Consider the following 22,284-nt stretch of genomic DNA (forward strand, 5'->3'; position numbering starts at 1 on the left):
TCCTTTCCCTTTTGTACCTCTTAGCTATGTTCAAGTATACAATATACTGTTGTTAACTATAGTCATCCTGCTGTACATTACATCCCCAGGACTTACTTATCTTTTCACAGAAGGGATTAGCATTTAAATTGATGGACTAAGAAAAGCAACTGGCTCTCTCCAATGCGGGTGGGCATCATCCAATCCATTCAGGGATTGAATAGAACAAAAAGGCAGAGGAAGGTTGAAATTCTCTCTGCCTGACTGAATGAGCTGGGACATCAGTCTTCTGCCCTCTAAGCTTTTGGTTCTCAGGCCTTCAGACTTGGACTGGTAGCTACACCATAGGCTCTCTGGCTGTTAAAGCTTTCAAACTACACCAGTGGCCTTCCTTGGTCTCCAGCTTGCAAAGGACAGATGGTGAGACTTCTCAGGCTCCATAGTCACATGAGCCAATACCATTAAATACATACCTACATACAATACATAGTAACTCACTAACTCATTCACTCACTAATGAATTCACTCACTCAGGGTTCTCTAGAGAAACAACAAATAGAATATGTCTTTCTCATACAGTAATACAGTAGCGCTAACTACTGGCAAGATGCCTCAGTTCCTCAGCATGGGCATCTTTGTAGGGCTAGGTGAGTATCTTTATGACATGGTACCTGGAAGCTCCCAGAGAAATTGATCCAAGAGAAGCTGGAAGGGGCAGTATTTTTTTTTTTTTTTTTTACTTATCCTCAGAAGTCACACACTAAGACATCTGCTATATTCTTTTGGTTATATGGACTAATCTTGTGCGACTAATGTGGAAAGGACTCTATGAAGGAGGCAAGGATCATTGGGTCCATTTTAGAGACTGGGAACTACAACCAGTCACTGGGAAATGTAAACCAAACTATATAATTTTACTGGGCTCCAGCCAAACTGATAAATATAAACTACTTTTTTTGTAAGTAGGCTCCATGCCTGATGTGAGGCTGCAACTCACAACCCTGAGATCAAGGGTTGTATGCTCTACCAACTGAGCCAGCCAGGTGCCCCAAATATTAAATACTTTTTAAATGGGGATTACATCAACAGCTTTTTAATGTAACTTCTGATTAATGTGTTTGTTTGTATATTCATATATACACACATATATCTACACACATACTTTGTAGAAATATATATACATATATATCTCATACTCCTTATACTCTAGTAAGAAATGTTAAGTTGCTTAATCTAATATATTGGAAATTAAAATTTTACATTTTTCTGTCAATGTACATGTTCTGAACGTAAAGCCTGAAAAGAGGAGGATAAGTTAGTTTTGGGAAAGTCACATTATCAGTCGAATCTTCTTACCGCTGTCCATAGGGGATGGTGGAGCTCAAGGAAGTTCTGCTAGAAATGTAGGAGAAGAAATATCCAGGTCCCTGAATGTCCAGGCATGAGTTTTCTTGAGGTACAATCTACTTGCCATCCTTGTTTTAATATATCTTTCACAAGCCCCTTCTATTAGAAGTTCAAAACAGTTTACCAAGTCATCAGTATTTTTTTTCTTGTTTGAAAAACCAGGGTATAAGCATATCTCCTTTTTGTGTCTTTTAGTGCTTATGTAATTGTCTATTCATTTTAGACCACTGGTGAGTGCTAGTGTTCCTTTGCATTCCAGAAAAACATCTCTTCCAAACTCTGCCATAAGGAAAAAATTCTCTTCGGTTAGAATTTGCATATTTTTAAGCAGAGGCTATTCTGTTCCAAACATATGGCTCATTATTTATGACATTATGTACCTATATCTATCTGTCCATATATACTGGGCTGAGAAGGTAGTAATCCCTCAGAAGCAGCAGGGAACTTTCTTAAATGAAAAAAAATATTTGTCAAAAGTCTGCAGAAAATATCATGTTTGATAGTGGCAGCAAACCGAGGTTGGGGCAGTGGAAGTAGTCTGCCCAAAGTGCAAGCAATAAGGGGGTGTACAACTTTAGAAAATTTTAAAACATGGGGCAGCTGCATGGGGCAGTTGGTTAGGCATCTGACTCTTAATCTCCTCTCAGATCATGATCTCGCCGTTGGTGAGGTTGAGCCCCGCATCAGGCTCTGCACTGATGGTGGGGAGCCTGCTTGAGATCCTGTCTCTCCTTCTCTCCGCCCCACCCATGCTTGTGTGCACTCTCTCTCTCTCTCCCTCCCACCCTCTCCCTCTCTCTCTCTCTCAAAATAAATAAATAAACTTTCAAAAATTGAAAAAAAAGAAAATTTAAAAACAATAATAAGATGGACCAAAAGCCAATCTGCTTTTTATTTACGGTTATAAACCAAAATTCTGTCTGTGATAAGGCACTCCTCCATGAAAAAAAATACCTAGGGGCACCTGGGTGACTCAGTCAGTTAGGCATCTGACTTTGGCTCAGGTCATGATCCCGTGGCTCTGAGTTCAAGCACTGCATCGGGCTCTGTGCTGACAGCTGAGCCTGGAGCCTACTTTGGATTCTGTGTCTCCCTCTCTCTCTGCCCCTTCCCTGCTTGTACTCTGTTTCTCTCTCTCTCTCACTCTCTCTCTCTTAAAAATAAATAAAACATTTAAAACAATACCTAAATATTTGTGGAGTTTTATCATTTGGAAACATTTCTTTGTGCATAACATTTTTGGAAACTTTAGGAGAGAAAGTATCTGTTCTTTACACTTTTATTTTATCAGTGGGAAATGCTGCAAAAATGTAGGCATGACTGGAGGTAGAGGCCGTGAAAAGATTTTCCCAGACAAGATGTACTGAGTGCTCATTATGAAGCTGTGTGTGCATTAAAGAAATTTTGAAAAGCTAACTTCATTCTTTGAAGCTCTGAGTGAATGAAAAGAAAATATGAATATAGAAGGATCCACTCAGATTGTATTGTCTCTTACATGTAATTTTTCTTTTCTGAGTTATCTGGTTTTCTGCTATGAAATTTTAGAGGTTGGTTATACACAGAAATATTTGCAAACAGCCAGAATTAGCTTTAAACAATTTCAAGTGAAATTCCAAGCTTTAAGATTATTCCCTGAAGATTAACACACAGATGTATATAGAAAAGACCATTAACCATGCAAAAAAAAAGGCGGGGGGCAAGGGGGAGGTGGTGGTAAAAAAGTAAACCTTTGAATAGGAAAAAATCCATTTTTAAAGAAGAACAATAAGAGAAATGCCAAAAGATGTTGGTCTTACATTGTCCAAATAAATCAAAGGGTAATTTTGAGCATCCATAATTTTGTTCAAGAACTAGACACTATTTCTAAAGCAGAGGATCAAATAATGTCAAGGTTTGCTCTCATTCGGCCATTTCCTCACACTACACCATGGTAAAGGCAACCCACAGAGTGGGTGAAGGTATTTGCACTGGTTATCACTGAGAAGAGCTTATGTCTGAATTATGGACATAATGGAGCACCTGGTTGGCTGGATCACTGGAACATGTGACTCTTGATCTTGGGGTTGTGGGTTCAAGCCCCATGTTGGATGTAGAGATTACTTAAAAATAAATTTTTTTAAGTTTATTTATTTACTTTGAGAGACGGAGAGAGAAATTCTGAAGCAGGCTCCATGCTGTTAGCACAGAGCCCGATGAGGGCCTTGAACTCATGAACTGTGAGATCATGACTTGAGCCGAAATCAAGAGTCAGACAGTCAACCAAATGAGCCACCCAGGCACCCCTTAAAAATAAAAATCTTTTAAAAAAAATAATAAATTATATATGTAAGAACTGGTGTAGATTAATTAGAAAATAAGTTACAAACAAAGACTACTCAGTGGAAAAAATGGGCAAAAGATTTAGTGAATTCACTAAAGAAGAAGACCTAGTGAAAATAAACATTGCAGGATGCTCAACAAGCAATAATCAGGGAGATGCAAACTAAAACTGCAATAAAAGATTAGTACACCTCCACCAATATGGCTAAATTTAAAAGTCTGATGAGACCTCATGTCAGTGAGAAGGTAAAGCAACAGGAATTCCCAGAAGTGGCTGGTGACACTTTGGGAAAAGTCTGGCCCTGTTTACTAAAGCTGAAGTTTGTATATCTTGTGATACAGCAATTTTACTCCTAGATATTATTACCAGCTTAAATACATACACATGTGCAATAAATTTTGTACAAAAATATTCATAATAACCCCAAACTGGAAACAACCCAAACATCCATTAACAGAATGGATAAATAAACTGGTTTATAATCATAAAATGGGATACCATATGTCAATGACAATGAACAAACTTTAGCTATAGGCAATGACATAGCTGATTCTCACAAAAATAATATGGAGGAAAAGAAATCGTACACAAAAGAACACATACTGTATGACTGTATTTATATAAAGTCTAAAAATAGAGGAAACAAAATCATAATGTCTAGACTATATACTGAAGTGGTAAAACTGTAAAGAAAAGCAAAGATCACCAAGAAGTTCAGGAGAGTAGGGAGACTGTGCTTTCCAAGGGGAAGGGCCTGGGCTGGAAGAGTCCTGGGAAAGTTCTTTTCCTTGACCTGGATGGTGGTTACCCAGGTATTCATTTTATAAGCATTCATTAACTACACACTTATATTTTATGTATTTTTCTGTCATTTGCATGATAACAAAAACATTTTTTAAATCTCCTTTTATCCTCATCAGTGAAAGCCTAGGCTATTACTATATCCCAAATTATCCCAAATTATAAGGCATAAAAATTTGCCTGCCTTACACACTAACCTATTTGCAGGGGATGTTATAATTTACTTTCAACCCCAATTTCAGATGTGCAAACATTTATCAATGAGCTCACCAGTTAACAAGTATCAAACTCCAGAAGTAATTGTACAAAATCAAAATTTGTCGTAACCTATCTAGTAGCAGACTGTGTCCAGTCTCTGATAAATCTAAATTTTAAAGGGTGATAAAAACCTTAGCTACTCCTGGGAGTATGTTTTGTTTCATCTGCAGTGTAGTCACTGCATTAGAGAAATCTATTTTCTAATGTTTATTTTTTTGAGAGAGAGAGAGACAGAGTGTGAGCGGGGGAGAGGCAGAGAGAGAGAGAGAGAGAGGGAGACACAGAATCTGAAGTGGGCTCCAGGCTCTGAGCTGTCAGCACAGAGCCCGACGCAGGCCTCTAACCCATGAACTGTGAGATCATGACCTGAGCCGAAGTCAGATGCTTAACTGACTGAGTCACCCAGGCGCCCCAAGATCTTCTAGGGTCTTAAAAGATTTCTAGGGTCTTAATAGATTTCCAGGTCTTAAAAACTAAGTAAAATGAAATAAATAAAATAAAAATTTCCAGGTCTTTGCCACACATATAGACACTAAAACCACAGTGGGCAAGATCAGGATGTCAAAATGGGGGATGAAGAGAGCAACTGGATACATAAAGCAACCTTAAAGATATTTATGGAACAAATTTTTGTTTTATTTTATTTTTATTTTTATCATTTCTAGGAGTGTATCCTGCAGATATACATGTTGTGCATGCATCATGTATGAACAAAATACCCAGTGCAGATTGCACTTGGGCCTCAGCAGAGCCAGGTGAGGAAGAAAGTCCTGGTGCAGTCCCAGGGTCATGCTCCACCCAGGGTGCACTGCCCCCCCTCCCCCAACACACCCGCCATGGAAGGCAGCATGGATGCAGGTTACTTTGTTACAGCTTCTTTGAAAATACATCAGAAGTTTGGGGCGCCTGGGTGGCTCAGTGGTTTGGTTAAGCCTCTGCCTGACTCTTGGTCTGGGCTCAGGTTCTATGAGAGTGGATGGCTCTGGGATGGCAGCAGGGAGCCTGCTTGGGATTCAGTGTTTCCCTCTCTCTGCCACTCCCCTGCTTGCAGATGCTCTCTCTCTCTCTCTCTCTCTGTAAACAAATAAATAAATAAACTTAAAATAATTTTTATAATTAAAAGGAAAAGTACATTAAAAGTTTAATAATAGTAATAGCAGTAGTACAGAAGAAAAGAAGTTTGAGTCTCAGAGGGCCTCCTGAAGGCAAAAGGAAGAACCCAGGGAAAGGAGGAGACCCAACTACAGAGCCAGAAGTGTTTTTCAAAGTGAGTGGAGTCATCAGACAGGAGACCCAGGAATTTGCATTTCAACAATTGCTGCTGGTGTTTCTGAGTCCCACTGAAGAACTGCACCTAAAAGAAATTAGAGTAGATAGAAATAATCTTGAGCCTTCTGCTTTGAGAATTAAAGAGAATTGGCTGATAAAATTTAGGGGATTCCTTAACTCTAAAACTCAAACAATGGGAAGTATGCAGTCAGATACCTACCATGTGCATTTCTCGATCACAGAATTCACAAGTCGCTGCAGTTAACCCTGTCAACAGCCCTGTGAAGGAAGTCTAGCGTTTAAATGACTTCTTGAAGTTTCCACAGCAAGGGGGCCATGGACAAGATTTGAACCAGGACTCCTTTCGAATTGCCCGGCTAGTGCTCTTTCCGCTATGCTATGGATAATGATGGGTGTTATGGTTGAAAAAGAATTTCAAGGAAAAACAAAAGAACAAAGAACATACAATCTCTAAAAACACTGAGATACTCTTTCTTAACCCAGAATTGGTAAAAAATCAAAAGCCTGACTCTGTCTCTTGTCACTAAAGGTATGGTGCTCTGAGATCTTTGTACGCTTGCTGGAGGATATATAAATTAGAGTCCTCACTCTGGAGAGCAATTTGTCAGTGCCTAGTAAAGTTGAAGGCACATGGCTTCTGTACGTGAGGCTTATGATGCACAGACACGCTTTCATGTGTCTGGTGTCGTCACTGCAGCATGCTAGTAACGAAGGGCAGATCCTGTTCTGTGGGGCTTGAAGTTTACATCATTTAGGAGGTTCTTTTTAAGGAAAATAATACAGAATTACGAATATTAAGGTAAATATTTGTTTAGAATGAGAGACAAGGTGCCTAGGTGGCTCAGTCGATTAAGCGGCCAACTTCAGCTCGGGTCATGATCTCACAATCCGTGAGTTTGAGCCCTGCATCGGCTCTGTGCTGACAGCTCAGAGCCTGGAGCCTGCTTTGGATTCTGTGTCTCCCCCTCTCTCTGCCCCTCCTCCACTTGCGCTCTGTCTCTCTCTCTCTCTCTCTCTCAAAAGTGAATAAACATTAAAAAAAAGAAAGTTTTAGGGGCGCCTGGGTGGCTCAGTCGGTTGAGCGGCCGACTTCGGCTCAGGTCATGATCTCATGGTCCGTGAGTTCGAGCCCTGCGTCGGGCTCTGTGCTGACAGCTCGGAGCCTGGAGCCTGTTTCGGATTCTGTGTCTCCTTCTCTCTGACCCTCCCCTGTTCATGCTATGTCTTTCCCTGTGTCAAAAATAAATAAAACGTTAAGAAAAAAAAAATTTAAAAAAAAGTTTTAGAATGAGAGAAGTTACAAGAAATTTCTAGAACTTTGGAAATTCGTGCCCTCTGAGTTCCTTTGGACTCAGATTGCTGATTGCTTCCCCTCTTGCTTTACAACTCCCAGCAGCTCCCAGCACTTTGGGGGTAGAGGGGCATGCTAAGAGGTTCACACCCTTATGAATTTCATATACTTTGCATTGCATAAATGCAAATAAGGAGCTCGGAGTTTACCCTTCATTAGCTTCATGATAAACCCACCTCTGTTTGTAATAGAAAAACATTGAAAGCAGCCCAAATAACTATCAGAATGAGAATGAATTAATTGTGTCATATTCATATAACAGAATATTAAAAAGAATGAGCTGGAGCTACGTGGTTATATCTCAAAAAGTAAATTTGAGTTGCAGAATAATTTATAGAGCAAGACACCATTAATTTAAAGTTTAAAAATCTGTAAAACAATACAAAAGACTATAAATGCATAATGTATATATACATATATGTATATGTACCTAGATGTGTGTATTATATATATAATTATTTCTATGTATGTGTCTAATTACAATATAAAAACATGGAAGGAAATGATAAACACTGAATTCTGGATAGTGGTTACCTGTATCCAGGAGGAAAAGTGGGAAATAGGATTGCAGAGGAGTACAAAGGAGATCCATTTCCTGGAAAGAGAAAGATCTCAAGGAGATAGGACAAAATATTAGGATTTGATATGACAAACTTAGGTGGTAGCTACCAGGTTTTATTACATTATTTTCTAAACTCTTCCATATGCAGGAAATAGTTCACATGGTTTTTAAAAAAAGGCTCTTGCACTAGCCAGGGAAAGAAGATGTTTTCATCCTATCAGCAGACTTGATTCCCCTAATTTTTAAAGGTTATTTATTTATTTTGAGAGAGGGAGAGAGAGAGAGAGAGAGAGAGAGAGAGAGAGAGAATCCCAAGCAGGCTCCACACTTGGAGCCTGACACAGGGCTCAAATTCATGAACTGTGAGATCGTGACCTGAGCCAAGATCAAGAGTCAGATGCTAAGCCAACTGAACCACCCAGGCACCACTGATTCTCCTATTTTTTAATATTTAATTTCTATTTTTATTGAGGTATATGTAAGTCAAATGCACAAATCTTAAGTTTATAGCTCAAGGAATGATTACATATGTGATCTACCCAGATCATTATCTAGAACGATGTCAACTCTCTTCATCACATACAATTCCCCTTTTCCTGGCTGTTATTCATCCTTTGGCTCAACTTAGATGTCACTTCCACTAGGAAAGTGCAGATCCTGGAAAACCGCTAGGAAAACCACCTTTCTCTCTCTAGGGAAACCACCTTGCTCCCTCAACACTTGGTTACTACTGTGTCTTTTCCTTTCATTGACCACTTGCTTGTCAGCTTCTCTTTATAATTATGAGCTGCTTTCCCGAAGGTTCCAAACTACAAATGTGTCTTCTAATTCTGCTTTGTGCCTGTACCTTTCCATTTTTCAAGTTAAACCGTATTCACCCTTGTTAGCTTCTTCAGAGAAACCCAGGATCCTTTACAATATTCATCCAATCCTTGTCTACACCTAATGTCTCCATAATTTCTGCATCAAACACTGTGTTCCTCTATGTTTTGAGGTCATGATCTTGAAATCAAATTTTGGGTGTTGCGAGTTTCATGAGTGGATTCAAGCATAATGAAAACCCTGAAGACAGAGTTGTATTTTATGACCACATTGGTATCAGAGTGATGCCTGCTTTTTAGAAGTCCTGAAGCTTTGCAAGTTAAGCTAAAACCTGTCATGCTGAGCCTGATTAAAACGTTCTCTAAAGCTGACAAGTAATGCTGACAGTGTTCATTGCCCAGACCTGTATTATCAAAAGGTAACAATAAGGACATTTCACTTCTGTTCCTCACTCCAGGGCACCTCAGGGAACTCCCAGAATCGCAGAGAGCCCAGTAGGCATGCTAAAGAAGCCAAGTCCTCTTTATGTTGTAGGGGCAGCCACTGAAGAGCGGTTTAATCACTGGAGTAACAAGTGGGGAAGAGAATGGACTCTGGTGCCAGACTGCCAGTGTAACTTGGTAGAAGCTCGAAACCTCTCCAAACTTCAGTTTCTCCTTTGGAAACTGGGGATGATGATGCTAACCCTACTTCCGAGGGATATTGTGTGGATTGAATTCATATGTGAAAACTTCCTAGCACATAGGAAGCATTTTATAGCACTATTATTACCAGCATAGTAATATATTAATTTTGGAAAGATCACTCTGGCTACTGTCTGAAAGGTGACAAATCTAAAAAACAGCAGTGTCATTCCAACACTGAAAATAAAAATAAGAAAACACGATTTGATATAACACAAGATAAATACATGGAGTGGTTTGAACTTAGCACCAGACACATGATTGCTATAGTTGACTTTCAGTTGTATACATTTTCAGTTAACTACTGCTAATTTTCAGTTACACCCACTGGCTTCCCTTGTCTTCACCATACTAGTAGGCACTGGTCCCTGCTTAGAAATTAACTAACCCTTTGGCTTAAACAGGCAGTAAGAGGGTAAAGGAAGTCAGGTTCCTCACTTCCTGAGAAACCATAATTCTTACAATTGACGGAGAAGGGGTGGAAAAAGAAGGCAAGACAGAAAAACAGCCTGGGTAGGAAGTGAGCCAGTTGGCCACTACTTTTCAACCCTTAGGCAAGGTAGGCATAGTCAAAGAGGAGATTTGAATTGAAAAACATGTTATTGCTGTGATTGAGTTCTTCCCAGATTTTGTAGCCAATACATCAAACCCATGCTTATTTTTTTGTTAAAGACCCAAAGCTACATAATTCTGAAGGTATTTGGACGTTTCCATATTTAAATTTTTTTTTATTTAAGCAATCTCTATGCCAAATGTGGGGCTCAAACTCATGACTCCAAGATCAAGAGTCACATCCTCTCCCAACTGAGCCAGCCAAGTGCCCCTCAATATTCTTTTTGCAAGGTTCAAGAAGTGTCCAAGAACTATGGTATTTTTGTGGGAGATATTTTTCAGTCTGTCTTAAGAACAGTTTTACAATTATTCCAGGCTGTTTGCCCTCCTGGCAACCTTTCCTGACTACCTTCTGGCAGGAAATACTCTTTCTTACATCCCAACATCGCAAAATTCTGACCCTCCTCAAAAAACTCACCTTATTTCCTTCTCTAGACTACCACTCCACGTGGATCATATATTTATGTGAACTTATTGGTTTATATTGCAATAATTTGTTTGGTTGCCATTTCCTAGGTCCAGGCCATGAGCTTCTTGGTGGAAGGGACCATGATTTTATTTCCCACCTTGAGACATTGTATATAGCATAATAGTTTAGTGCATGGAGCCAGAGTTTCTAAGTTTAAATCTCACACTTATAGGATATATATCCTTGACTAAGTCATTTCACTTTCCTGTGCCCAAGTTCCCGTATCTATAAAATGGGCATAATAATAGCAGCAACTTTATGTTATTAGCCCTTCTTTCTTTTAATTAGATAGAAACCTTTTCATGATTGTCACTGAATTACAGAATTTTTTTTAATTGGTGGTGAGGGGACAAACTTAAAAGGGTCATTGTTTCCTGGTCAAACAAATGCAGATAACTGTGTTGGAAAAAAAGAGAGATTTGAAGATTCCGGCAGGCAATGGCCAACATTCCCTCTAGCCTCTCCCCAACATCTTCACACTGTCGTGCCTTCTCTGAATTGCATAAACAAAGTCCCTTCAGTTACTCTTCAGTCGTCAGAGGGTTACCTTCTCCAGTAAGCCATCTCTGGCATCCTATCACTCTTATGCACTTGTCTGTTTAGATGTCTGATACCACACAACTGTGACTTAAGCAAGGGTCTGTGTCTCGTCTTTGTGCTCAGAACTCAGGAATGGCCGATATCCTCAGGCTAATCCTCTCAACAACGAAGTCTCCTGGAGGCTTTCCCTGTGCATCAGTCACTCCTTGCCTCTCAGTGTCCTTCGGCATCAACTGGAAGCTGTAGAAATGAAGACCTTTCAGACCTCATCCCAGCTGTGCTCCTCAGTTGCTCCAGCAACAACACCTACAGACAACCAGAATGCTTTAGTTCCTGGCCCCGCCTCCTCCCCTGCTCAGCCAGCCCCTGCCTCCGGCCCGCCCCCTCCGTAAACTGGAGTCACCAGTGCGCACGCTCCTTCTCGGTCTCCTTGTAGCGTGATGACGTTGACGTTGGCTTGGGGCGTAGGGGCGGCGGCCGCGCGTGTTTCAGCTGGGGGAGGTGGTGTGGTCTGTGGGTTTGGAAAAGACGCGGGTCCCTGAAGTGTCTGTGCTGGCTACGGCGCGTGGTATTTTTGGCTTAGGCAGCTGGCTGTGTTGTCTCCGCTCCTCCCTGTCTGCGGAGAGGGAAGCGGCGGGGAGGTGGTGGGGACACAGCTGGAGCCCCTGAAGGGGAAGGGAGCAGCCGGGGTTAGGGGTAGGAGGTGCGGAGCGCGTGAGTGCAGGGCTGCGGTCCAGAATCGGGGAGCAGTCGATAGTAGGGGAGGGTTCCACAGGCAAAGTGCTCACTCGCCGGGATCCGTGCTGGTCCCGAGGAGAGCTTGCGGCAGCAGCGCGATGTTCGGGGCCCGGTGCCTGCTCCGAGCCCTGCGCTCCTGCACCTCAGCCCCCTGCCCGAGACCCAAACCTTCCGCCAGACTGAGCGTTCGTGACGCGCTCGGGGCCCGGAGCACGAATGGGGAGCGCGTTAAGGTCCAGGTTGGTGTATGGGAAGGGGATGGGATTTTCTTTTTAGTAACTTACATGCCACCTCCGTGTCTAGGCTTACCTTGTCAGGTCAGACAAAACGACAGGCAGAGAAAGGAGGAAATGTTGGCCATCGTGTGCGTTCACAGTTTTCTCCTTTCCTTGCCTATCGTTAGTTTGCGCAAAACTGTTGGGATTGACTCTATGACGTGCTGGAACTTTGCTTTCACGGTACCAGAGCATTACCTGTAAACTTGTTAGTTATACGGCAGAATAAACGTACGAGCTTCTTTTCCTTTATGCCTCATAACGAATAACCACAGTTACCTAGCGGTTGCCTTGAGCTAGCTCCATGAGAGCGGACACCATGTCTTACAGTAAATATATGTTCAACTAAACAATGGCTTTTATTCAACTCTTAACCACCCTGAGGCCGAAAAAAGGGTTTGCACATAATGTATGTTTAATACATAGGAGAAAGAGTAGAGTGTAGCGGTTTGAAACAACTCTGGAGTCAGGGTGACTAGGTTCAGATCTGTGGCACTTAGTGGCTCATTAATTATGGGTCTCTTCTATAATAGTAATTATGGTCTCTTCTCTCCTCTAAACCTGTTTGATTCTTATGGCAATGAAGCTAATAATAGCCTTAACCTCATAGAATGGTGAAGATTAAGTGAGATGACAGGTATTATGACATTTAGAACAGTGGCCCACAGTCAATCAATGTTAGGTGCTATTATTTCTCTTGCTAATATTTGCAACAGCTCTACAGAGAAGATTTTCCTTTAAGGGAGTAGACCAAGCAAGGTGGTTTGACCCTTTTAGGTTGCTGAAACACTGCTGCAGTTATTTTTGTTGTCCTCAATCAAATTCTTTGATTTTTAGCAGTATGACTCCTCTGCATTTTTGGGGGTTTCATGTTTTTTCCATGATCCAAATCAAGCCCTTTTCTTGTATTCATCTATTAATTTGACATACATACATTAATGATCCCTTCTAAGTGGTAATCAAGAAAGGATGCAAAGATAAAAAGAACAAAAGCTACTGCCTAGATCAGAGGCTTTCATTTTAGTGCTGTGTGGTCTAAGATAGTAGCTACCTGTCATTTGTGGCACTGAGCTCTTAAAATGTGGCTAGTCCACATTGAAGGGTAACTGTAAATTTAAAATACACACCAATTTTGGAGAACAAAAGAATACAAAATATCTCAATATGTATATTGATTACACGTTGACAATGTTGGCAGAATGGGTTAGAATATTAAAATTAAGTGTACCTGTCTACTTTTAGTGTGACCACTAAAACAAGCAAAATTACATATATGGCTCACATTATATGTTTGTGGGACAGCCTTGGTCTAATGGCTAAGACAAGTAATTGGGGCAACGTGATAAGTATTAGTGGAATAAGGAACTTTGAGAAAACAGGGACATCCTTAACTATGTGAGGTCAAGGAAGACTTCTTGTGTTAAGTGACATTTCACTTGAGTCCTGAAGGATATGTTCCTCAGGGAGAGGAACTGGGGATGGGGTGGAGATCACATTCCAGAAAAGCTTGATAACATGAACTTTGAACTGAGAACTGTATTTGAATTCTAGCTCTACTCCTTGGGAACTGTGATTTTAATTATTTAGAGAGGTTGTCCTAACTTACTTAATATGTTCTTCATTTCTAAAATGAGAATATTCACTTCATTAAGTTCTTGTAAGGATTAAGTGTAAAATATTTATAAAGAGCTTAGAGCAGAAGCACATTAAACACTGCTCCACAAGTGTTAACTTTTACTAACAAGTGAAAAGCAAGACAGTGGTGCTTTAGGAATTACTATTGATTAAACATAACCAAAGAGCCGCTGCCATCAGGGAAATGTGGGGAGGTGAAACCAGAAAGGGCACACTTGGTTGTGAAAGGCCTTGTATAGGAGACAGGCAATTTACACTTTTTTTCAGGGTAGCCCTAGAAAAAGACCAAGGGCTTTCTGGTAGACCTGGGTCCAAATTCAGGCTCTGTCTACCAGCAGTGTGACCTTTGACAACTTATTTGACTTCTCTGAGCCGAGGTTCTTCACTTGTGAGACAGGTTATAATGATAATCCACAGAGCTGTTGTGAGAAAAAGATGAAATAGTATATGAAGAAGGTAGTAAAACATTTGTCACATAGATTTTTAGTGCATGGTAGATATCCTTTCACTGAAAACCATTAACGGACTATCTACTGTGTCCCTGACAATGGCCTTCAAAGCCACTAAAGCATGGTTCTTAAACCTTCACAATATGATAGACATATGAATAAGTAATGGGAGAGCTTTAATAGCGTTGTCAGTAGGGTGTGGTGGGAACACAAAGTAAGGGTCAATACAGTTTTTCTAAATAGAATCCTCTCGCTTTTCCCAAGCGTGTCTGATAATCAAACACAATCAGTTGTTCACAGTTTTTCAGTGTCTGCTAGAAGAATATTGTCTCTTCTGTGCTAGTTAAACTTAAGTTGGATGTGATCTGTGAGAGCTGTTTGTAGTGTTACTGGTTTTAGTGTTACTACTAGAAGACCTCATTTGTACTCACCTGTCATTTAAATTCACAGTGTCTTTGAAAGCTTATGTACTAAATATATGTCACAGTGAAAAGCTTTTTGAGGAGTCTGTGTGATATTTTGTAAAAGGAAAAATCCAGTGAAGATGTTTCTGTTCTATAACTACATAATTTCCCTCCTGGGAGTTTAATATAAAAGGAGACAGGGACCCAAATAATGTGCCCTATTATTATTACCTGGAATGAATACCTGGGATAGTCAATATTGGGGAAATTGATTATATGAATTAGGCTCATCGGCCTAATGGAATGTTAGGCATGTATTCAGAATGATGAGGTTTTTTTGTTTTTTTGTTTTTTAAATTAAGTTTATTTATTTATTTTGAGAGAGAGACAGAATAAGCAGGGGAGGGCAGGGAGAGAGAGTGTGGAGCCTGATGTGGGACTTGAACTCACGAACTGTGATATCATGACCTGAGCCAAAACCAACCTGAACGCTCAACTAACTGAGCCACCCAGGTGCCCCTGAGAATGATGAATTTTATATTAACAAAACAAAAAGGTGGAATGCCAAAGCTGTATCTCCCTGCCTGAGATAAGAATCCTATTGAATTATATATGCTAAAAGCAATTGATTTGTTAAGGCAGGACTGAGGACTTTTTTTTTTCATTTAGTCTTGTGTGTGCATGTGTAATGAAAACGTAAAATATTTACATGTTTTAAACTCACATTTAGAAATTTTTCTTCATTAGGGATGGATTCGTTCAGTCCGATCCCAGAAGGAAGTGTTGTTCCTGCATATAAATGATGGATCATCTTTGGAAAGCCTTCAAGTTGTAGCCGATTCAAGCTTTGACAGTAGGTGAGTTTTTTTTTTTTTTTAACAAAAGAATCTTTTTTTCATCTCCTTTGCTCCCCTTTTCCCTAATCCAATGTTCACATATTTTTTTTAATGTTTATTTTTGAGAGAGAGAGGGAGACAAAGGGTCTGAAGTGGGCTCTACACTGACAGCAGCAAGCCTGATGTGGGGCTTGAACTCACGAACCATGAGATCATGACCTGAGCCAAAGTTGGATGCTCAACCAACTGAGTCCCTTAGGCACCCCAGAGTGATCTTTCTAAACAAACTGCTTTTCAAAGCTTTAAGGCTAAGTCCAAATACTTGGAATCAAGATCCTTCAAGCTCAGGCCTTTATTTTTCATTTTTTTAAAGCTTGTGTTTTTATTTTGAGAGAGAGAAAGACAGTGCAGGTGGGGGAGGGACAGAGAAAGGGAGAGAGAGATAATCCCAAGCAGGCTTTGTGGTATTAGCATGGAGCCCGACTCTGGGCTCAATCCCACAAGCGAGAACATGACCTAAGCTGAAATCGAGAGTCAGATGCTGAACTAACTGACTGAGCCACCCAGGCGCTCCCAGACCTTTCTTTTTTTTAACATCTTCACATAATAATATCCCCTACTTACCCTTTGCTTCAGTCTCTCTTAATTATTTGCTGCCCATTTAAGGGTGAAACCTCTATCATTAAATACTGTAATGTCCTGATAGCAAGTTTTGTATTAAAATGAACATTCTGTATAATGATATCTTGTTTATGCTGTTTTTTGTTACTATAGAGAACTGGCTTTTGGGAGTTCTGTGGAAGTTCAAGGGCAGCTGGTGAAAAGTCCATCCAAAAAGCAGAATGTGGAACTGAAGGCAGAAAAAATTGAAATTGTTGGAAATTGTGATGCCAAGGTATGCTTCGTGATACATTTATGGAGACTATTTAGGCTTAATTTAAAACAGCAATCTGTTTTAAGTGTGATTATTGGGAAGGTGGCACTTAGAACATGTTTCAATTGTGACTTCCCAGATAATTGAAACAGGCTATGGAGCTTGAGGAATGTAGAGAATATAGTAAACAGTATGTAAATGGCTGAATTTTATGACTGAAAGCAAAGTATTAATCTATACATCTGTTTGGACACCTGTCATAATTGAAACTTGCCACTTTTAGCCGCATGCCCAGTTAACTTCAGTGACAGAGACGTGCTGGGGAGAACGTGTTCTAAGGAAAGCCCTGCCTAGAAATGACTTTTACAGGATCTAGAACTGTGTTGTCCCAATATAGTAGCCACTAGCCACCTGTAGTTGTTTAGTATTAATTAATTTAATATTAAATCAAGTAATAAAATCAGTTCCTCAGTGACATTAGATACATTTCACATGCAGCTGCTGGCTACCATATTGGATAGTGTGGGTACGGAACTTATCACAGAAAATTCTGTCGGACAGTACTTATCATGCTTGGGCTGAAGAAAGATAAGAAATCCTACATTAAGACATGTTTGCTCAGCCCAAGCATGATAAGTACTGTCCCAACAGAATTTTTTCTGTTTTTGCAAGACTCCTTGTTAGTAGCTTTTATTCATCACCTGATAAAGAGGTTAGAGAGAATAAAATTATAGGTTGGCAATCCATCTTCTGAAATTGGAGAAAATGAGGCCCAGGCAGGAGACATGGCTTGCCCAAGGTTATATTGCTGACTAGTGCCACAGCTGGAATTTATGTACTAGCCATTTGACTCCTCTGTAGTTTTGCTATACTTGTCTTCCAAGTATTTGATGAACAAAACACAAGGAAATATAGGGAAATTGCATCATTTTAATTCCTTTTTAATTTTTTCTGGATAATTGGAGGGAAATAAATATAAGGAAATAAGAAAATGGGCACCTTTTTGAAAAATGTCCTTCTGAATAGTTTTCCAAGAAATTCTAATAATACTAATAAATACTAATTGACACGTAAAATCAGGAATCAGGTTTTAAGGTTTCTGAAAAGTAGACTGTGAAAAATAATTTGGAATTCAGAGAGGAATGGAGATGGTAACCATTTTTGTTTTTGCTTTTTTTAGAGGGGTGTAGGATTATTAAAATGTGCCGTGTGTTACTCTTTTTAAGCCGTTCTCTCTTGGCTTCTGTGGTTGTCACTCACCTTCTCTTCCCCTTAATTTCAGTGTCATTTTGTAAGTATTCAGACATTAGGGAATTCTGGTCCCTAGGCAGTCCCCAGACACCTATTAATGTGGTCATATTTTGACTTCAGTAGGTATGGTGCTTATTTCTATTATGAAATAAATTAGCATGTGCACTAAAAGAAATAGATAAGACTATACGTAATAAGCTACCAGTTTGGCTTTTTTATTTAAAATAGTTTCTCTGCTATCTTTTTTATTGAAACTTTGGTTTTGTTCTTTAGAACAAGTTTAGAACAGTTTGTTTTTATCTTCTAAATCTTGTAACATGAATGTTCACAGGGTGGAATATTTCTACATAGAGTCATAATTTGAAATTTTTGAAGTATACACTACTCTGCTAGTGACAGAAGGCTGTTGACCCTCCCTCATGTTCTTAGACTTGTTGATAAACAGTGAAAAACAGTGCCAATTGATTATAAATGATTGTGGGCTTTCAAGACATTTGGGTGATTTTAAAATTGAATGCCAGCTGTGTGTACACAGCTGTAGAAAACAATCTTTAATATCTACAATATTCTGAACTCCTATGTGCCAAACAGTGGACTGTTTTTGCATAATTATATCCTACTCTCTCTATTTGTAAGTGGTGACTGATATAAGCTAATGGATAGAAATTTGATAAATAACAGATTACACTCAGCAATACTAATTTTGCCCAAGGTTCTATGCCTAATAAGTAGTAGGGCTGGATTCAAAACCACATCTCTGATTCCTACCTCGCCATTCAGTTAACTTGTAGTTAATTGGACCATGTTCACTTATATTAAGAAATAGAGAAAGAAAGCTTTTAATTTTGTTACAAAGCATTACTATTTAACAAATGTTCTGGAAACTGATTTTATAGAACATATGTCTTAGCTTTCAATTTGTTTTTTCCATTTATTGGCAGGCTTTTCCTTTTAAATATAAAGAGAGGCATCCTCTGGAGTACCTGAGACAGTATCCCCACCTCAGGTGCAGGACTAATGCCCTGGGTTCCATACTGAGGATTCGCAGTGAAGCCACAGCTGCTATTCATTCTTTCTTTAAGGTGAGGTGCTTAGTGTGCTTCTAGCTACTCTTTTTCTTTTTTCTTCCTAGCTGTTCTTTCTTGTGGAGAAATTGAATGATTGTAACCCTGGAGTGTTATCCTGAAAGTTTTGTTAGTTACAATGTTTATTCCAAGCACCCTTTACTTGTGTGGTACTTTTTTCTTTGATTTAAAAATTTCTCTTTATCACTGGTTTTAAGCAGTTAGATTATGATGTGCCGGGCGCAGTTTTCTTTGTTCCTTGTGTTTAGACCTTGTTGAATTTCTTGGATCTATGGGTTTTAATTTTCATTAAGTTTTTCATCCATTATTTCTTCAAATATTTTTTATGTTACTTCCTGCCTTTGGAGACTTCTGTTGTCCATATATTAGGCCACTTGATACTTCCATAGCTCAGTGACGTTCTTTTCTTTTTTTTTTAATTTCTTTTTCCCTGTGTGTTTTTTTTGGAAGGTTGTTTCTGCCCGTCTAGCTTCCTGATCTTTCCTTTTACAATAACTAATTTGTTGTTACTCCAATCCAGTGCATTTTTCATCTCACATTGTAGGTTTCATATCTCTATGTTTGATTTGGGCCTTTTGGAAAAAATATGTTGCATGTCTCTGTTTAACTTTTAAAATATATGCAGGGCAGGGGCGCCTGGGTGGCTCAGTCGGTTGAGTGTCCGACTTCGGCTCAGGTCATGATCTCACAGTGTGGGTTCGAGCCCTGTGTTGGGCTCTGTGCTGATAGCTCAGAGCCGGGACCCTGCTTTGGATTCTGTGTCTCCCTCTCTCTCTGCTCCTCCCCCACTCATGCTCTGTCTCTTTGTCTCTCAAAAATAAACATAAAAAAAAAATTAAAAAAAAAAAACCTATACAGGGCAGTTTTATGCATTTTTTAAACATATATTAATTTTTATTTTACATTTACTTTCTTCTTTTAATTTATTTTTTATTTTTGAGACAGAGAGAGAGAGAGCATGGGCAGGGGAGAGGGGCAGAGGGAGAGAGGAAGAGAATCTTAAGCAGGCTCCACACTCAGCACCGAGCCCAACACAGGGCTCTCTCTCCCATGATCCTGGGATCATGACCTGAGCTGAAGTCAAGAATCAGATGCTCAACTGACTGAGCCACCTAGGTGCCCCCACAATACGGTTTTAATTAAAAATATTTATGTTTTTAGTAGCTATTTGATGTCTATTTTATGTCCTAATTCTAACATGTCTGTCAGTTATGAGTCAGCTTTGATTGATTCATTAGTCTCTTCATTACAGTTTATGATTTCTTGCCTCTTGGCATACCTGCTAATCTTTGGTTAGATGCCAGACACTGTGAATTTTACCATGTTGGATATTTATAAAGCTTCTTAAATTTTGTTCTGGTATGTGGTTAAGCTACTTGAAAACTGTTTGATCCTATTGGGTCTTTTATGATTTGGTAAATGGATCTGGAACAGTGCTCAGTCTAGGGCTAATTAACCAGCCACATGTGAGCACCAGGCACTGTTTCCTCTAATCTTTCTGGATGGTTCTTTCCTTGGCCTTTGACAGTTTCCCCACATGGATGTGTCCGTCATCCCTCTACCTGACACTCTGGAGTGACCCTCTGTACATCCTTGGAGTTCTCTGTGCTGCTCTCTCCTCTCTGATACTCTGTCTTATGAATTCTAGCCACTTTTGTCCCTTCACACTCTCAGCTCTGTCTCCTCAACTCAAGAGGTCTCCTGGGCTCCACTTTATTTCTCCCCCTCTTCCTGCTATGGCCTGGATAATCTCAAGGTGGTAAGCAGGGCTACTGATAGGATTTGCTAAGTTTGTTTCATATCTCAGGGATCACTGTCTTTTGTTGTCTGAATCCATCTTAAAAACCAGCCTTTCATGTGGTTTGCTTGTGGGGGCTTTATTTTTGTTTTTGGTGGGTTTTTTTGGTTGTTTCAAGGGGGAGGGTAAATCTGGTCCCTGTTTCTCCATCTTGGTCATAGGCATATTTTATACATAGTAAGCACCGATTTGAAAGTTATTGGTATTTTTTTCTTTATATATATATTTTTAATGTTTTTATTTATTTTTGAGAGAGAGACAGACTGAGCGCAAGCAAGGGGGGTACAGAGAGAGAGAGGGAGACACCAAATCTGAAGCAGGCTTCAGGCTCTGAGCTGTTAGTACAGAACCCGACGTGGGACTTGAACTCGTAAAACACAAGATCATGACCTGAGCCGACGTCGGACGCTTAACTGACCGAGCCACCCAGGCGCCCTAAGAGTTATTGGTATTAATCAAGTAGATTGATGTACAACTAAAGGTATTTTGTCGTTTTTAGCTTTGCTTGTCAGCCATTTCCCCCTACCCAGGAAAGCCACAGTGGAATATAGTTGGTAAGTTGATGAGGTGAAGGGATCCTCCCCACATGTGGATGAGAGGACCCCAAAGGCAAGGAATGGCCCGGCACATGAGGTTCAGTGTTATTCTGAGTGGTTCTGGAGCTCTTCCTATGCCACTTCTCCAGATCCAGTTCATCTGCAGAGATTGTCTAACATCATACCCCTTCTTTGGACTGCATCCAAATTCATGCAGGGCCAGCCCAACCGTAGTTTACCATGAGAGTTCTTGCTCTTTGAAAAGTTCCTTTAGAGCGAATTTCTGGTGAAACAGCTAAAGAGCATCATGGCTTTAAAGCATATAGTTTTGAATAAACAAAGAAAAATAATCCTATTATACTATATCATCCCATTATAGTTTGAAAGGGTGCATTTCCATATGCTCCATAAACTTTCTGTGCAACTTCCATATGGCTTTTTAGTAGTGCTTGAACCACACAAACAAAATTTGTTCAGATCTAAAAATGTTTTTTTTTTCCCCATATGGCTTTAAACAGTGGATAAAGCCACCCTGCTTCAATACTGAAGGTTTTATAGATTTCTGGCCACTAGGTGGTGGTATTGGCAGTCCACTGACTAGTGAGCTTTACCTACTTTCTCCATATACTTTCTACTTGAGGCTTCTATAAATATGTAAACAACTTAAAAATAAACTGGGAAATTTTGAAATAAAAAAAACAAAGTAACATTTTAACTGGTTGAAAATAATGAATTTTAGCACTATTGGTTATAGTTATAAAGGTAGGTAATTTTGAGTGTTATAAATTCACTTTTTAATTATGAAGCCTTGGAAAATATAATTCTGATAATTCTATAATGTTACCCACTTGTATGTGGAACAGTTGGGATTGGATTGAAATCACAGAGTACTAAGGCACATTAAATAATACTTATATGCTATTTAGTACTTTGGACTATAATTCACTACTTTAGGCATCCTAAAAGATGTTGAGACTTAAAACTCTATGTTTTAGTTTTTAAGTGAAAATTTCATAACTTAAAGTATCTTAACTTAAAAGGGACTATTTTAGTTTCTGTTTTTTCCTAATATTTTTAGATTAGAAAGTTAATTTTTTTTTTTTAAGTTTATTTTGAGAACACACGTGCGTGGGAGAGGAGCAGAGAGAGAGGGAGAGAGAGAGAATCCCAAGCAGGCTCCATGCTGTCAGTGCAGAGCTGGATGCAGGGCTTGAACTCACCAACCACGAGATCATGACCTGAGCTGAAACCAAGAGTCAGGAGCTTAACTGACTGAACCACCCAGGCACCCTAGAAATTCAGTTGTTGG

The 22,284-nt window shown here is 39.6% G+C and overlaps 1 protein-coding gene and 1 long non-coding RNA gene across 7 annotated transcripts in view; one reads left to right on the forward strand and one right to left on the reverse strand.

Annotated features, from left to right (window-relative positions):
- Positions 1-10,851: 10,851 nt before the first annotated feature.
- Positions 10,852-12,265, reverse strand: LOC102968056. Of its 3 annotated transcripts, none has more exons than XR_001509939.2 (3): positions 12,142-12,265; positions 11,498-11,710; positions 10,852-11,400 (listed from the first exon to the last, which is right to left on the reverse strand). It is a non-coding gene; the product is annotated as an uncharacterized LOC102968056 (long non-coding RNA). The 3 variants fall into 3 exon arrangements; XR_006208096.1 differs by having other exon boundaries at positions 11,498-11,759; XR_006208097.1 differs by lacking the exon at positions 12,142-12,265 and adding an exon at positions 11,883-11,987.
- The window catches only part of NARS2 (asparaginyl-tRNA synthetase 2, mitochondrial), a 130,619-nt gene continuing 120,088 nt past the window's right edge, over positions 11,754-22,284 (forward strand). For 3 of the 4 annotated variants that reach the window (XM_015536115.2, XM_007078963.3, XM_042957734.1), the window contains exons 1-4: positions 11,754-12,071; positions 15,343-15,452; positions 16,206-16,326; positions 18,498-18,638. In XM_015536115.2, coding sequence (XP_015391601.1) covers positions 11,931-12,071; positions 15,343-15,452; positions 16,206-16,326; positions 18,498-18,638 — 513 coding nt within the window. In that variant the 5' untranslated portion in view covers positions 11,754-11,930. Of the gene's footprint in view, positions 12,072-12,382; positions 12,517-15,342; positions 15,453-16,205; positions 16,327-18,497; positions 18,639-22,284 lie in introns of those variants that run through there. The other variant, XM_042957733.1, reaches the window with a different exon arrangement.

This window comes from Panthera tigris, chromosome D1, assembly GCF_018350195.1.
Source record: "Panthera tigris isolate Pti1 chromosome D1, P.tigris_Pti1_mat1.1, whole genome shotgun sequence".
Classification (NCBI taxonomy): Eukaryota; Metazoa; Chordata; class Mammalia; order Carnivora; family Felidae; genus Panthera; species Panthera tigris.